General features: G+C 39.5%; 1 protein-coding gene across 9 annotated transcripts in view; it reads right to left on the bottom strand.

Annotated features, from left to right (window-relative positions):
- Nucleotides 1-3,472, bottom strand: part of TDG (thymine DNA glycosylase) — a 46,278-nt gene extending 42,806 nt beyond the window's left edge. For 3 of the 9 annotated variants that reach the window (XR_007470240.1, XM_049694700.1, XM_049694699.1), the window contains exon 1: nucleotides 3,280-3,472. Coding sequence is in view for 7 of the 9 variants with exons in the window: in XM_049694700.1 (XP_049550657.1) it covers nucleotides 3,280-3,302 (23 nt within the window). In the remaining 2 variants the exon portion in view is untranslated. The remainder of the gene's footprint in view (nucleotides 1-3,279) is intronic. The other 6 variants (XM_049694703.1, XM_012532912.3, XM_004269446.3 and 3 more) reach the window with 3 other exon arrangements.
- Between the last annotated feature and the right edge of the window lie 13,775 nt (nucleotides 3,473-17,247).

Genomic DNA, 17,247 nt, shown 5'->3' with positions numbered 1-17,247 from the left:
CTATTGTGCATATAGCATAATTTCAGGTTTCCTCACTACCTGGTCATTTTTCTAGTGCTTAGGATAAAACAAAATAAAAATACTCCATAGCCTCATCATCCTGAAACTGAGCAGGGCTATCAACGTCCTCATTCTGGAGACATATTACAAAATCATTACATTAGCTTTACTGGCACCCACATTATACTGTTGATTCATACTGAATTTACCATCAATGAAAACTGCCCTTTATCACTGCTCCCTCATCTCATACCTGTAACACTGTTCTTTATACACTTAAGCACGGGATTGTGCCTCTTTTTGTAATAGATGATTCACATTCCAGTCAGTTGGGATTGACCTGGATTCTGACTCAATCTATCAATTCCACAAACCCCTCACAGAGTTGGGTCAAATATTTTATCAGCACGCCTTCAGCACCTTGAAGCTGTTAAACACTGGAAAGTTGGGGTAGGACTACATGGCACATCAGTATAGACCTCTCTTCAGCCTGGCCTTGACTCTCAGTAGTAAAGCAGTTTTGATTTCACCTAAGAGGACTGCCACCAGTCTATCCTTATCTTGCCCACAAAACGTACAGATGTTAGGGAGGCTGACTTTGAAGCTACACTGTGTGGGTTCAAATTTCAGCTCTGCCATTTACTAGTTCTGTAGGCAGGTTCCTTAACCTCTTTATGTCCCAGCTTCCACATCTGTAAAATGGGGACAGAAGCACCTAATTCATTGATTGTGAGAATAAAATTGGTTAACACATGTAAAACACTTAAAACAGTGCCTGCTGTGTAATACATTTGTTGTAACAAAGACAACAGGGGATGATTAAATATTCTAGGTACCCCTGTCATCCACCTTCTGATGCTGTCTAGCCTAGTATCATTATCAAAAAGGGAATGAACCTAGCCTGGTAGGTCTTGCTTTATTCTGAACTTATACTGTAGCTTAGTGGTCACTAGTTCCTTTTAAATATGTTCAATAACCACTGAGAAGTAAAAATTTTATTTAGGATCAAAGTCAATAAATTCCACGACAGACTCCACCTGTGGAAAATAAAAGGGATCCATGTGTTTATTTTCAGACTTTAGGCCCCTCTGCTGTTGTCTACAAGTTATTAAAGAATGCTGTAATCTGGCCTCTCACTTGAAATACAACTCATCTGGGTCAGGAAACATGATTTCTGTTAGAGCTGCTAAAAGTTCTCTTAAATGACCTCATTGATCTTGAGCTTTAAACCTAACAATCATTCTGCCATTTTCCATCTACAATCATTTTTCTTAACATGAAATGAAAAATCAAAATCAGAACTAAGTGCTTATATTTTCTGTCATCTACTAACAACATGCCAGTGAACAAAGCAGAAAACCCAAATCTTTCTTGTCCTTCTTATTGTCCACACTAACTCAAAAAAGTTCTTGGTCTCTTTAACATTTCTAGAAAGCCCAGTCTCATCTGAGGGTTAATCTTAACTGTCTGTATTCTTGGTGGTCTGTGTCACACGTTTCCAGTCATTTTTGACTTGGCATCCTACTTCCCATCTTTGGTAAACGTCCTTTTCATGCTTGAGCTCATTAGAAACATACTGGTCCTCTTCTTCCTTTTTCCCTCGCTGGTTAGACTGTAAGCACTTGTTTAGACTCTTGAACTATTCTCTCTTTTTTTAAAAAGGGGTCTATATCTATGGAATTCTTTTCTTTGAATTTTTTGAAATTAATCTTCCAAAGTAAATAGCAAATTCACTATACCCAAAGTTCCATGCCATTCCTTGATTAGCACAAAGTCAAGGATGACAGAGAACCACTTTCTCAGGATTACCTGGGGCCTGAGTCATTTCAGAATGCCCAAGGATAAACTCCTCAGAGTACTAACACAGAATTCTCCATATTTCCCAAGGTGAAAGCTTTGCAAATCAAAATAAAAAATGATCTATAACCCAATGGATTAAGTTAAGACCAAATATAAGTCAGACAGTTTTGAGCTAAACATTCTACCAGAGAGACCTATTACTTTGCTGCAAGACACTGAGTACCGTCTGACAATGTGAACGACCAGCCCTCCCCAAATCTGCATTCCGGAACAGGCATGATGGCCGACCGGACTCTGCCATTTTATTTAAGGTATTGAGCTTCCAGATTTTGGTGTTCGCGAGGGGCCTGGAACAAATCTCCCGCGGATACGGAGAGATGACTGTAATTTACTTCATGGAAGGTGTTACCCAGGTTTCAATTCAGATCCGAAGATCACAGAGAGTGATTTCCACAAGTTCTGGTGAATTCTTTTATTTGTAAAGTTCTTCACGGAAAGAAATGGAGTTATTTCAGGATTTGATTCATAATGTCAAGATGAAGTCTGCACTTTATCTACATATATCTCCTTCTCTAAACTCTAAGACAATCTATGTTGGTTACTTAAGACACCCCTTCCACATAACGCCGACTCACAGCATGTCACAACTGGATTCCACAGACGCCCTATTTTACAGATATGAACAGGCCCAGAGAAGTTTAGTGTCTTGCCCAAGTTCAGGGCCCTATGGCCAGAAAGTCAGGATAATTCTTCATTAGGTCTAACAATACTGTATTCCAATGTAAACCTTTTTTTTTTTCCTTTTTAAAGACTCTGTTACCATATTTAGTTCATTTGGTTTTCCGTCTGGGGTTCCAATTTCGAGATGTCTGCTTTTGCAAAACTCTCCACGCCTCTTACACTCCCCAAAGGACATATTACAAGTAAATTCTTAAGGGAGTCCCGAAGACCACTAGAACACAATTTCACACGACTTCTTGGGAGTGTTATTCCTAGTCCCAGAATTCAAGAGCTCTAGTGCGGCAATGTTATCTACCCTGTGCCCCTGACGTACACCTTTGAAGAAGGAAGACACAGTAAATCTACAACTCTTAGATGAAAACTCCTGGAGTGATACGTGTGATACTACATCCTTACAGCTCCGCACGGTAATGGAGGGTGAAGGGAAATATAGCCAAGAAAGGTAACCGGAAACAAATACTAACCGGAGACTGCTTGTTGCTTATTATCGCATTTTAATGCTGTCTGGGTGCCGGGAAGGACTGGGGAGAGGAGCCCAGATGCAAGCGGCGCCCAGGCTGAGGGACCTAAGCAACGGGCGCCCCGAACAGGCCGCCAGTGCGCACGCGCGGCACCGGCCTTTGTACTGGGGCCGTGGCCTTAAAGACCCCCCTGCGTGCGTGCGTGCGCGCGCGCGCCCGCGGCCCTCCACCCGGCGAAGGGCGCGGGGGGAGGGGCGGTGCCCCGCCCCGGCCTTACCTGCCTGCGTTCTCCGCTTCCATTCCCTGCTGCCGATCGCGCGCGCAGCTACTCCTGCCTGGCAAGCGAGCGACCGGACACTGTAGTACCGCGGCCCAGGCACGTACTGCGGTACGGTAATAACCAGACACTTAGATTCGATTGCTGGCAGAACTGGGACAGCGGCTGGCGCTCAAGCTCCTCCCCCAAGTTTCTAGTCCCCCCTCCCCCCAGGCCAGACCCACCCTCCGTCCGGCGCTTCCGTTTGCCCGGAGCCAAATCACACGCCCTGTGCTTGTCACGTGATGCAGGGCAGTCCAATCACGTTCTCTCCCCTCTCGTTGGTTCTACTGCTCGCCACTTGGCCTTCCGGGAAAGGTGGAGGATAAAAAGGCAGGGAGGGGGCCCGCTCTGGGGATGTAAGGTTTTGTCCGCCCGCCTTTTCGGTGGTGGGCCGGTGGTGGTGCGTGCGAGTTGGGGAAGTTCTCTCTGTGGGCGCTATGTAGGTGGGGCGGTTATGCTTATCACAATTATCCAGGCCTTTCCACCTGGATAATTTTATTCCGATTAAAAACTGCGATTTGCATTAATTACCAGGTAATACTGTGATGTAGGAGAAAGCAGAGACTTTGGTATCAGAAAACCTGGGAGTCCTGGCCGCTGTACCATATTGGGCCTCACTTTCCTAATCTGTAAAATGAGGGTGATTGTAAAACAGCTTTGTAAAATGTGGAACTTTACGTAAACCGTTCTCTGCTTTACTTTTAATATGTAAAAATATAAAAGTTTAAACTCTGTGAGAGTAGATGGCACTCAAGCATCACCTCCTCGTAACAACCTTCCGGACTAACCTCTCTTTTATTCTCGCTGGCTGTTAAAGCTGGGTTTTGTTTCTTTAGTTCTCAAGTTAATCGCTGGTTTTTGTACAAGGACTTCATTAAATAACTCTTAATGGTAATAGGCTATTCTGTTTCTTTCGTTAGCCTGATGGGACACATGGCTGCTGTATTAGTTAGCTTTACATATTTTATGCTGTGAGTCCAAAATCTCAGTGGTTTACAGCAACAAAGGTTTATTTCTCACTGATTAATACACAAGCTGGGAAATGGCTGAGGCTCTGTGCCACTTGTGTCTTCTTCATTCTAGGATCCAGGAAAGGGCTTTCATGAGTAAATACAGAAATATTGATTTGTATTATATGAATTGCTCAAGTGAAACTTATAACATTTTTAAACTTTTCAGAATGTCTACGAATACTCTGCCTACTAGTAAGTAGGTGTCACTCAGAACCTGACTCATGGTCGGTATTCAGTGATTATTTGTTGAGTGAATGAATTAACAACAGCCCAACCTCTCTTTCTCTCTGGTTTTGCTAACCACTCAGGACCACAATCCAGAAAAGTTTTAAAGCAACATCTTTGAGGTACTCCTGTATGTATTTTTTTTTTTTTTTGCCATGTCACGGCTTGCAGGATCTTAGTTTCCCAACCAGAGATGGAACCCGTGCCCCTTGCAGTGGAAGTGCAGGGGTCCTAACCACTGGACAGCCAGGGAATTCCCTGTCCTGTATGTATTTTTAAATGCATGAATTAGGCGAGCATATTGTGAAAATTAAGTAGAAGTGAAGGTTACTAGTGGGAAGCTCAAGAAGTAGGAAGCTAGAGTCGTGGGTAGGAAATCGCTTCTGATGCTGGCAAGCAGGGCCAGCTTTATGGGTGTGTGATCTGTGTAGTCGAATAGGGCCCTACTCTTATAAGGGCCCCATAGTTAGTTAATTTAATGCTCTGCTACTGCCATCTTGAAATTCTTAAATAATTATTTAATGAGGGGTCTGCATTTTTACTTTGAACTGGGGTCTGCAAATTATGTAGTTGGTCCTGTTGACAGGTGTTAAAGAGGAAGATTAAATAATGTGCCAGTGTCTCTGTTGAATATGGGGGCCTTGGAGGCCAACAGCTCATAGCAACAAGGAGAATGGATGACAACAGTTACATTCATAACAACAACAATGGTGATAAAAATGATGGTAATACAGCAGCTTACATTTACTGACTATGTACCATGCACTGTTGTAAGTGCTTTGCATATATTAATTCTTTTAATTCTCAGGAGAACCCTATGAACCGATGCCACAGCTCAAGTTTGAAGGCTATCAGGCTGGAGAACCAGGAAAAGCCAATGCTCCAGTTCAAATCAGAAGGCCATCTGCTTGAGAATTCCTTCTTATTCAGGGAGATCTTTTGTTCTGTTCAAGCCATCAACTGATTGGATGAGGCCCACCCACATTATGGAGGGCAATCTGCTTTACTCAAAGTCCACTGATTTAAATGTTAATCTCATCCAAAAACATCCTCACAGCAACATCCAGAATAATGTTTGACCATGTATCTGGGCAACATGCCTAAGTTGCCACATAAAATTAACCATTAGAGGTAGTAACTATTATTATCTATATTTTGCAGACAAAGAAACTGACAGCGAGGTTAAATAACTTGTGCAAGTTCACACAACTGCTAAGTGGCAGAGTCAAGAATATTGCCAGGGCAACCTGGCTCCAGAGTCCACCCTCTCAGAGCTATATGTGAGCCTTAGCAGAGCATGAGGAGGAAGGAGGGCTTCAGACAGAAGGCTATTCAAAGCCCAAAGAGCTGGTCATCATATGTTTATAGCATTAAATGCCTGTGTTAGCAAAGAAGAAATGTCTCAAATCAATAACCTCAGCTTCTGGACTTCCCTGGTGGCTCAGTGGTTAAGAATCCGCCTGCCAATGCAGGGGACATGGGTTCGAGCCCTGGCCCAGGAAGATCCCACATGCTGTGGAGCAACTAAGCCCGTGTGCCACAACTACTGAGCCTGCACTCTAGAGACCGCAAGCCACAACTACTGAAGCCTGCATGCCTAGAGCCCGTGCTCCGCAACAAGAGAAGCCAACACAATGAGAAGCCCATGCACTGCAATGAAGAGTAGCCCTTACTCGCTGCAACTAGAGAAAGCCTGCGCTCAAAAACGAAGACCCAACACGGCCAAAAATAAATAATTAATTAATTTTAAAAAGTGACCTCAGTTTCCATCTTAAGAAACTAGAGAATGAAGAGCAAATTCAACTCAAAGTAAACAAAAGAGGGACTTCCCTGGTGGTCCAGTGGTAAAGAATCCGCCTTACAATGCAGGGGACGTGGGTTTGATCCCTGGTCAGGGAACTAGGATCCCACATGCCACGGGGCAACTAGGCCCACATGCCACAACTACTGAGCTTGCATGCCTCAACTAGAGAGCCTGCGTGCCGCAAACTACAGAGCCCACGCACCCTGGAGCCTGTGCGCCACAACTAGAGAAGAGAAAACCCACATGCCACAACTAGAGAGAAGCCCACGTGCCACAATGAAAGGTCCTTCATGCCTCAACACAGATCCTGCGTGCCACAACTAAGACCCGATGCAGCCAAAAAAATAAATAATAAAATAAATAATATATAAATCTTTTTTAAAAAGTAACAAAAGAAAGAAAATATAGAGTGTAAAATCAGTGAAATCGAGAACAGAAAAACAATAGAGAATCAATGACACCAAAAGTTGTACTTTGAGAAGATCAATAAAACTGATAAACTGCTAACCAGATTTAACAGGAAAGAAAAGGAGAGAAGACACAAATTAACAATGTAATAATGAAATAAGTGACATAACTATACATTCTACATGTATGAAGAAATAATAAGGGACTATGTTGAACAACTCTATTTCTATAAATTCAGCAACTTTGATGAAATGCACAAATTCCTTAAAGACACAAACTACTGAAGACCAGTCAGGATAAATAGATAACCTGAACAGCCCCATATCAAAGAAATTGAATTTGTAGTTAAAAACCTCCCCACAAAGAAAACTACAGGCCCAAATCGTTTTACTGGTGAATTCCAGCAGACATTTAAGGAAGAAATAATACCAGTTCTGCCAGACTCTTCCAGAATTTGAAAAGGAGGGAATATTTTCTAACTTATTTCATGAGACCAACATTACCCTGTCACCAAAAGCGGACAAAGATGCTACAGGAAAAGAGTCTGCAAACCAGTATCTATCATGAACATAGATGTAAAAGTTCAGAACAAAATTGAGCAAATCAAACCCAACAATATATAACAAGGATAATACATCACAACTAAGTGGAATTTATCCAAGTACAGTCATCCCTTGGTATCCATGGAGAATTGGTTTCAGGACCCCCCTGTGGATACCAAAAATCCATGGGTGCTCAAGTCCCTTATATAAAATGTCATAGTATTTGCATATAACCTATTTACATTCTCCTATATACTTTAAATCATCTCTAGATTACTTACAATTATCTAATAGAATGTAAATGCTATGTAAATAGTTGTAAATACAATGTAAATACTATATAAATAGCTGCCAGAGTGCAGCAAATTCAAGTTTTGCTTTTTGGAACTCTCCGGATTTTGTTAATATTTTCAATCTGAGGTTGCTTGAATTCCTGGTTGTGGAACCCACGGATATGGAGGAGCGACTCTAATATAAGGTTGACTTAATGTTTGAAAAAAATCATTCTATATGATTTATCACATTAACAAATTTTTCAAAAGCCCTTATGACCACCTTAATAGATACAGATAAGGATTTGACAAAATTCAACATCCATTTCTGATAAAAAAAAAAAAAAAGGGCTTCCCTGGTGGCGCAGTGGTTGAGAATCTGCCTGCTAATGCAGGGGACACGGGTTTGAGCCCTGGTCTGGGAGGATCCCACATGCCGTGGAGCAACTAGGCCCGTGAGCCACAACTACTGAGCCTGCGCGTCTGGAGCCTGTGCTCCGCAACGGGAGAGGCCGCCATAGTGAGAGGCCTGTGCACCGCGATGAAGAGTGGCCCCCGCTTGCCACAACTAAAGAAAGCCCTCACACAGAAATGAAGATGCAACACAGCAAAAATAAATTAATTAATTAATAAACTCCTACGCCCAACATCTTCTTTAAAAAAAAAAAACAAAAAAAACCTTTAAGCAATCTAGAACAGAAGGGAACTTCCTCAACTTGATAAATGACATCTATAAAAACTTACTGTATTTATTAAGAGTTCATTTTATGGTTTAATGTAAACAATCCTATGAAACCTACAAAAAAGGTACTAGAATAAGTGAGTTTAACAAAGCTGCAGGAGAAAAGATGAATATAGGACAATCAATTGTATTCTATATATTACCAACAAGCCATCAGAAAAAACACCATTTACAATAGCATCAAAAAATATGAAATACTTAGGGATAAGTCTGATAAAGGATGTTTCCCGAAAATTACAAAAATATTGCTGAGAGAAATTAAGTAAGACCTAAATAAGTGGAGAGATACATTGTGTTCATAGGTCAGAAGACTAAATATTGTGAAGATGATCACAGATCGAATATTACGGCAATCAAAATCCTAGTAGGCTTTTTTGTAGAAATTGACAAGATGATTCTAAAAGTCATATGGAAAGGCAAAGATCTAGAATAGCCAAAACAACTCTTTAAAAAGAAAGAACAGTATGATATCACTTATATGTGGAATCTAAAAAAATAAACTAGTGAATATAACAAAAAAAGAGAAAGAAAGAACAAAGAACAAAATTGGAGGACTAACACTACCTGATTTTTAATATAAGTCAACAGTAATCAAGACAGTGTGGTATCATGATAGACAACAATATATCAAAGGAAAATAATAGACTCCAGAAATAGACACATACATACATAGACAACTGGTCAGCAGATTTTCCACAAAGGTATGCTTTCAGTGGAGAAAGCACAGTCTTTTCAACGAATGGTGCTAGAACAATTGGATAGGCATATGCAAACAAAACAAGACTGGGGTGCACACCTCAGACCATACAAAACGTTTAGCTCAAAATGGGTCACAGACTTACCTGGAGAAAACCATAATTCAAAAATAAACGTGCATTCCAGATTGGAACCAAGATGGCAGAGTAGAAGGACGTGCTCTCACTCCCTCTTGTGAGAACACCAGAATCACAACTAGCTGCCGGACAATCATCAACAGGAAAACACTGGAACTCACCAAAATGATACCCACATCCAAAGACAAAGGAGAAGCCACAATGAGACGGTAGGAGGGGCACAATCACAGTAAAATCAAATCCCATAACTGCTGGGTGGGTGACTCACAGACTGGAGAACACTTATACCACAGAAGTCCACCCACTGGAGTGAAGGTTCTGAGCCCCACGTCAGGCTTTCCAACCTGGGGGTCCAGCAATGGGAGGAGGAATTCCTAGAGAATCAGACTTTGAAGCCTAGTGGGAATCGATTGCAGGACTTTGACAGGACTGGGGGAAACAGAGACTCCACTCTTGGAGGGCACGCACAAAGTAGTGTGCACATTGGGACCCAGGGCAAAGAGCAATGACCCCAGGGGAGAGAGAACCAGACCTACCTGCTGCTGTTGGAGGGTCTCCTGCAGAGGCAGGGGCTGGCTTTGGCTCACCGTGGGGACAAGGACACTGGCAGCAGAAGTTCTGGGAAGGACTCCTTGGCGTGAGCCCTCCCAGAGTCTGCCATTAGCCCCAACAAAGAGCCCAGGTAGGTTCCAGCATTAGGTCATCTCAGGCCAAACAACCAAAAGGGAGGGAACCCAGCCCCACCCATCAGCAGTCTAGCGGATTAAAGTTTTACTGAGCTCCTCCCACCAGAGCAACAGCCAGCTCTACCTACCACCAGTCCCTACCATCAGGAAACTCGCATAAGCCTCTTATATAGCCTCATCCACCAGAGGGCAGACAGCAGAAGCAAGAACTACAATCCTGAAGCCTGTGGAACAAAAACCACATTCACAGAAAGATAAACAAGATGAAAAGGCAGAGGGCTATGTACCAGATGAAGGAACAAGATAAAACCACAGAAAAATAACTAAATGAAGTGGAGATAGGCAACCTTCCAGAGAAAGAATTCAGAATAATGATAGTGAAGATGATCCAGGACCTCGGAAAAACAATGGAGGCAAAGATCAAGAAGATGCAAGAAATGTTTAACAAAGACCTAGAAGAATGAAAGAACAAACAAACAGAGATGAACAATACAATAAGTGAAATGAAAACTACACTAGAAGGAATCAATAGCAGAATAACTGAGGCAGAAGAACGGATAAGTGACCTGGAAGACAAAATGGTGGAATTCACTGCCACAGAACAGAATAAAGAAAAAAGAATGAAAAGAAATGAAGACAGCCTAAGAGACCTCTGGGACAACATTAAACACAACAACATTCGCATTATAGGGGTCCCAGAAGGAGAAGAGAGAGAGAAAGGACCCAAGAAAATATCTGAAGAGATTATAGTAGAAAACTTCCCTAACATGGGAAAGGAAATAGCCACCCAAGTCCAGGAAACACAGAGAGTCCCATACAGGATAAACCCAAGGAGAAACATGCCGAGACACACAGTAATCAAATTGGCAAAATATAAAGACAAAGAAAAATTATTGAAAGCAATAAGGGAAAAATGACAAATAACATACAAGGGAACTCCCATAAGGTTAACAGCTGATTTCTCAGCAGAAACTCTACAAGCCAGAAGGGAATGGCATGATACACTTAAAGTGATGAAAGGGAAGAACCTACAACCAATATTACTCTACCCGGCAAGGTATCTCATTCAGATTGGATGGAGAAATCAAAAGCTTTACAGACAAGCAAAAGCTAAGAGAATTCAGCACCACCAAACCAGCTCTACAACAAATGCTAAAGGAACTTCTCTAAGTGGGAAACACAAGAGAAGAAAAGGACCTACAAAAACAAACCCAAAACAATTAAGAAAATCGTCATAGGAACATACATATTGATAATTACCTTAAACGTGAATGGATTAAATGCTCCAAACAAAAGACACAGGCTTGCTGAATGGATACAAAACCAAAACCCATATATATGCTGTCTACAAGAGACCCACTTCAGACCTAGGGGACACATACAGACTGACAGTAAGGGGATGGAAAAAGATATTCCATGCAAATGGAAATCAAAAGAAAGCTGGAGTAGCAATACTCATATCAGATAAAATAGACTTTAAAATAAAGAATGTTACAAGAGACAAGGAAGGACACTGCATAATGATCAAGGGATCAATCCAAGAAGAAGATATAACAATTATAAATATATATGCACCCAACACAGGAGCACCCCAATACATAAGGCAACTGCTAAGAGCTACAAAAGAGGAAATCAACAGTAACACAGTAATAGTGGGGGACTTTAACACCTCACTTACACCAATGGACAGGTCATTCAAAATGAAAATAAATAAGGAAACAGAGGCTTTAAGTGACACAACACACCAGATAGATTTAATTGATATTTATAAGACATTCCATCCAAAAACAGCAGATTACACTTTCTTCTCAAGTGCCCACGGAACATTCTCCAGGACAGATCACATCTTGGGTCACAAATCAAGCCTCAGTAAATTTAAGAAAATTGAAATCATATCAAGCATCTTTTCTGACCACAATGCTATGAGATTAGAAATGAATTGCAGGGAAAAAAACTTTAAAAAAAACAACAACACATGGAGGCTAAACAATACGTTACTAATAACCAAGAGATCACTGAAGAAATCAAAGAGGAAATCAGAAAATACCTAGAGACATATGACAATGAAAACACAATGATCCAAAACATATGGGATGCAGCAAAAGCAGTTCTAAGAGGGAAGTTTATAGCTATACAAGCCTACCTCAAGAAAGAAGAAAAATCTCAAATAAATCTAACCTTACACCTAAAGGAACTAGAGAAAGAAGAACAAACAAAACCCAAAGTTAGCAGAAGGAAGGAAATCATAAAGATCACAGCAGAAATAAATGAAATAGAAACAAAGAAAACAATAGCAAAGATCAATACAATCAAAAGCTGGTTCTTTGAGAAGAAAAACAAAATTGATAAACCATTAGCCAGACTCATCAAGAAAAAGAGGGAGAGGATTCAAATCAATAAAATTAGAAATGAAAAAGGAGAAGTTACAACGGACACCACAGAAATACAAAGCATCCTAAGAGACTATTACAAGCAACTCTATGCCAATAAAATGGACAACCTGGAAGAAATGGACAAATTCCTAGAAAGGTATAACCTTCCAAGACTGAACCAGGAAGAAATAGAAAATATGAACAGACCAATCACAAGTAATGAAATTGAAACTGTGATTAAAAATCTCCCAACAATCAAAAGTCCCAGACCAGATGGCTTCACAGGTGAATTCTATCAAACATTTAGATAAGAGCTAATACCCATCCTTCTGAAACTCTTCCAAAAAACTGCGGATGAAGGAACACTCCCAAACTCGTTCTATGAGGCCACCATCACCCTGATACCAAAACCAGACAAAGATACTACAAACAAAGAAAATTACAGAACAATATCACTGATGAATATAGATGCAAAAATCCTTAACAAAATACTAGCAAACAGAATCCAACAACACATTAAAAGGATCATACACCATGATCAAGTGGGATTTATCCCAGGGATACAAGGATTCTTCAATATATGCAAATCAGTCAATGTGATACACCATATTAACAAATTGAAGAATAAAAACCATTTGATCATCTCAATAGATGCAGAAAAAGCTTTTGACAAAATTCAAGACCCATTTATGATAGAAACTCTCCAGAAAATGGGCATAGAGGGAACCTACCTCAATATAATAAAGGCCATACACCACAAACCCACAGCGAACATCATTCTCAATGGTGAAAAACTGAAAGCATTTCCTCTAAGATCAGGAACAAGACAAGGATGTCCACTCTCACCACTGTTATTCAAAATAGTTTTGGAAGTCCTAGCCATGGCAATCAGAGAAAAGAAGAAATAAAAGGAATACAAATTGGCAAAGAAGAAGTAAAACTGTCACTGTTTGCAGATGACATGACACTATACATAGAGAATCCTAAAGATGACACCAGAAAAATGCTAGAGCTAATCAATGAATTTGGTAAAGTTGCAGGATACAAAACTAATGCACAAAAATCTCTTGCATTCCTATAGAGTAATGATGAAAAATATGAAAGAGAAATTTAGGAAACACTCCCATTTACCACTGCAACAAAAAGAACAAAATACCTAGGAATAAACCTACCGAGGGAGACAAAACACCTGTATGTAGAAAACTATAAGACACTGATGAAAGAAATTAAAGATGATACCAACAGATGGAGAGATATCCATGTTCTTGGATTGGGAGAATCAATATTGTGAAAATGACTATAGTACCCAAAGCAATCTATAGATTCAATGAAATCCCTATCAAATTACCAATAGCATTTTTTACAGAACTAGAACAAAAATTCTTAAAATTTGTATAGAGACACAAAATTTGTATAGAGACACAAAAAAGACCCCGAATAGCCAAAGCAGTCTTGAGGGAAAAAAGTGGAGCTGGAGGAATGAGACTCCCTGACTTCAGACTATACTATAAAACTACAGTAGTCAAGAAAATATGGTACTGGCAGAAAAACAGAAACATAGGTCACTGGGACAGAATGGAAACCCCAGAGGTAAACCCACGCACCTATGGTCAACTAATCTATGGCAGAGGAGGCAAGGGTATACAATGGAGAAAAGACAGTGTATTCAATAAGTGATGCTGGGAAAACTGGACAGCTACATGTACAAGAATGAAATTAGAACACTCCTTAACGCCATACATAAAAAGAAACTCAAAATGGATTAGAGACCTAAATGTAAGACTGGACACTATAAAACTCTTAGAGGAAAACATAGGAAGAACACTCTCTGACATAAATCACAGCAAGATCTTTTTTGATCCACCTCCTAGAGTAATGGAAATAAAAACAAAAATAAACAAATGGGACCTAATGAAACTTAAAAGCTTTTGCAAAGCAAAGCAAACTATAAACAAGACGAAAAGACAACCCTCAAAGTGGGAAAAAATATTTGCAAATGAATCAACGGATAAATGATTAATCTCCAAACTATATAAACAGCTCAATATTAAAAAAACAAACAACCCAATCCAAAAATGGGCAGAAGACCTAAATAGACATTTCTCCAAAAAAGACATACAGATGGCCAAGAAGATGTGAAAAGCTGCTCAACATCACTAATTATTAGAGAAATGCAAATCAGAAGTACAGTGAGGTATCACCTCACACCAGTAAGAATGGGCATCATCAGAAAATCTAGAAACAACAAATGCTGGAGAGGGTGTGGAGAAAAGGGAACCCTCCTGCACTGTTGGTGGGAATGTAACCTGATTCAGCCACTATGGAGAACAGTATGGAGGTTCCTTAAAAAACTAAAAATAGAATTACCATATGATCCAGCAATCCCACTACTGGGCATATACCCAGAGAAAACCATAATTCAAAAGGACACATGCACCCCAATGTTCATTGCAGCACTATTTAAAATAGCCAGGTCATGGAAGCAACCTACATGCCCATCAAGAGAAGAATGGATAAAGAAGATGTGGTACATATATACAATGGAATATTAGCCATAAAAAGGAACAAAATTAGGTCATTTGTTGAGACGTGGATGGATCTAGAGACTGTCATACAGAGTGAAGTAAGTCAGAAAGGGAAAAACAAGTATCGTATATTAATGCATATATGTGGAACCTAGAAAAATGGTACAGATGAACTAGTTTGCAGGGCAGAAATTGAGACACAGATGTAGAGAACAAACGTATGGACACCACGGGGGGAAAGTGGTGGGGAGGTGGGGGTGGTGGTGCGATGAATTGGGCAGTTGGGATTAACATGTATACACTGATGTGTATAAAATTGATGGCTAATAAGAACCTGCTGTATAAAAAAATAAAATTCAAAAATTCAAAAAAAAATATATACGTGCACTCCAGTGTTCATTGCAGCACTATTTACAATAGCCAGGACATGGAAGCAACGTAAATGTCCATCAACAGAAGAAATGTCCATCAACAAAAGAAATGGATAAAGAAATGGATAAAGAAATGGATAAAGAATGGATAAAGAAATGTGGTACACATATACAATGGAACATTACTCAGCCATAAAAAGGAATGAAACTGTGTAATTTGCAGAGACATGGATGGACCTAGAGACTGTCATACAGAGTGAAGTAAGTCAGCAAGAGAAAAACAAATATTGTATAACATCACTTATATGTGGAATCTAGAAAATGATACAGATGAACTTATTTGCAAAGCAGAAATAGAAATACAGACGTAGAGAATGGACGTGTGGATACCAGGGGAGGAAGAGGGTCTGGGATGAATTGGGAGATTGGGATTGACATATATACACTACTATGTATAAAACAGATAACTAATGAGAACCTCCTGTATAGCACAGGGAACTCACTCAGTGCTCTGTGGTGACCTAAATGGGAAGGAAATCCAAAAAAGAGGGGATATATGTATACATATAGTTGATTCACTTTGCTGTACACCAGAAACTAAAACATTTTAAAGCAAATATACTACAATAAAAATTAATTTAAAAAAGGGACCACAGACTTAACTGTAAAACCTAAATCTCTAAAACTTCTGGGAGAAAATACAAGAGAAAATCTGTGACCCTGGGTTAGATTTCTTAGATATAACACCAAAGCATGACCCATTAAAGAGAAAAATGAAAATGGGACTTCATTAAAATTAAAAACTTCTGCTCTTCAAAAGATTAAGAAAACGAAAAGATAAGATATAGACTGGGAGAAAATATTTGTAGATCAAATCTATCTGATAATGGACTTGTATCCATAATATATAAAGAAGATTCAATACTCATAATAAAAAAAACCCAATTAAAAAATGTGCAGAGGGCTTGAACTGATACTTCCCTCAAAGAAAATACAAACACATGATTCTCAACATGATTAGTCATGAGATACCATTACCCACCTATTAGAATGGCTAAAATTAAAAAGACTGATTAAAGTGTTGGAGAGGATGTGGAGAAACTAGTACTCCCACATACTGTTGGTGGGAACCTACAATTGTACCAGTACTTTGGAAAACAGTTTGGCAATTTCTTTAAAAGTTAGATATATACCTACCGTAACTGCAGCCATTCTACTCCTAGGAATGTACACAATAGAAATGGAAGCATATATTCATAGACCTGTATACGCGTCTTTCTGGCACTCTTCACTGTTCATAGCAGTTTTATTCGTATTAGCCCAAAACTGGAAACAACCAAAATGTCAACCAAAGGCGAATGGATAAGGCAGTTGTGGTATAACTATACTCAGCAATAGAAAGGAGCGAACTACTGATACATGCAACAATGTGGATGAATCTCAGAATAATTGTGCTGCATGAAATAACCCAGACCAAAAATAGTACATACTGTAGGATTTCATTTCTTTAACATTCTGGAAATGCAAACTAACCTATAGTGACAGAAAACAAGATCAGGTTGCCTAGGAAATGAGGCTGTGTGGGAGAAATTAGAAAGAGGAGCAAAGAAACTTTTAGAGGTGGTGGATGTTTTCATAATCTTGATTGTAGTAATGGTTTCACAGGTGTACAAATATGTCAAACCTCATCAAATTGTATGCTTTAAATACGTGCAGTTTGCTGAACGTCAAACGTACTGCCATAAAGTGGTTTTAAAAATGTGAATGTATCATGATACATGTTATCTACAAAAGATTGATTTTTCAGAATTGTCTTGCATTGACCTTTTGCTTAACAAAAAGTAATCCATAATCAAAGCACAATCTTTTTTTTAAATTGAAGTACAGTTGATTTACAATGTGTTAGTTTCAGGTGTACAGCAAAGTGATTCAGATATATACATACATATAAATATATATAAGAATATATATTTTTAGAATCTTTTTCCATTATAGGTTATTACAAGATATTGAATATAGTTCCCTGTGCTATACAATAGGTCCTTGTTGTTTATTTTTTATATAGTAGTGTGTATCTTTTAATCCCAAACTCCCAATTTATCCCTCCTCCCGCCTCTTTCCCCTTTGGTAACC

The sequence above is a fragment of the Orcinus orca genome, chromosome 11, assembly GCF_937001465.1.
Source record: "Orcinus orca chromosome 11, mOrcOrc1.1, whole genome shotgun sequence".
NCBI lineage: Eukaryota > Metazoa > Chordata > Mammalia > Artiodactyla > Delphinidae > Orcinus > Orcinus orca.
Note: the sequence above shows the minus strand (reverse complement) of the source record. Positions and strands in the feature narration are given on the sequence as shown.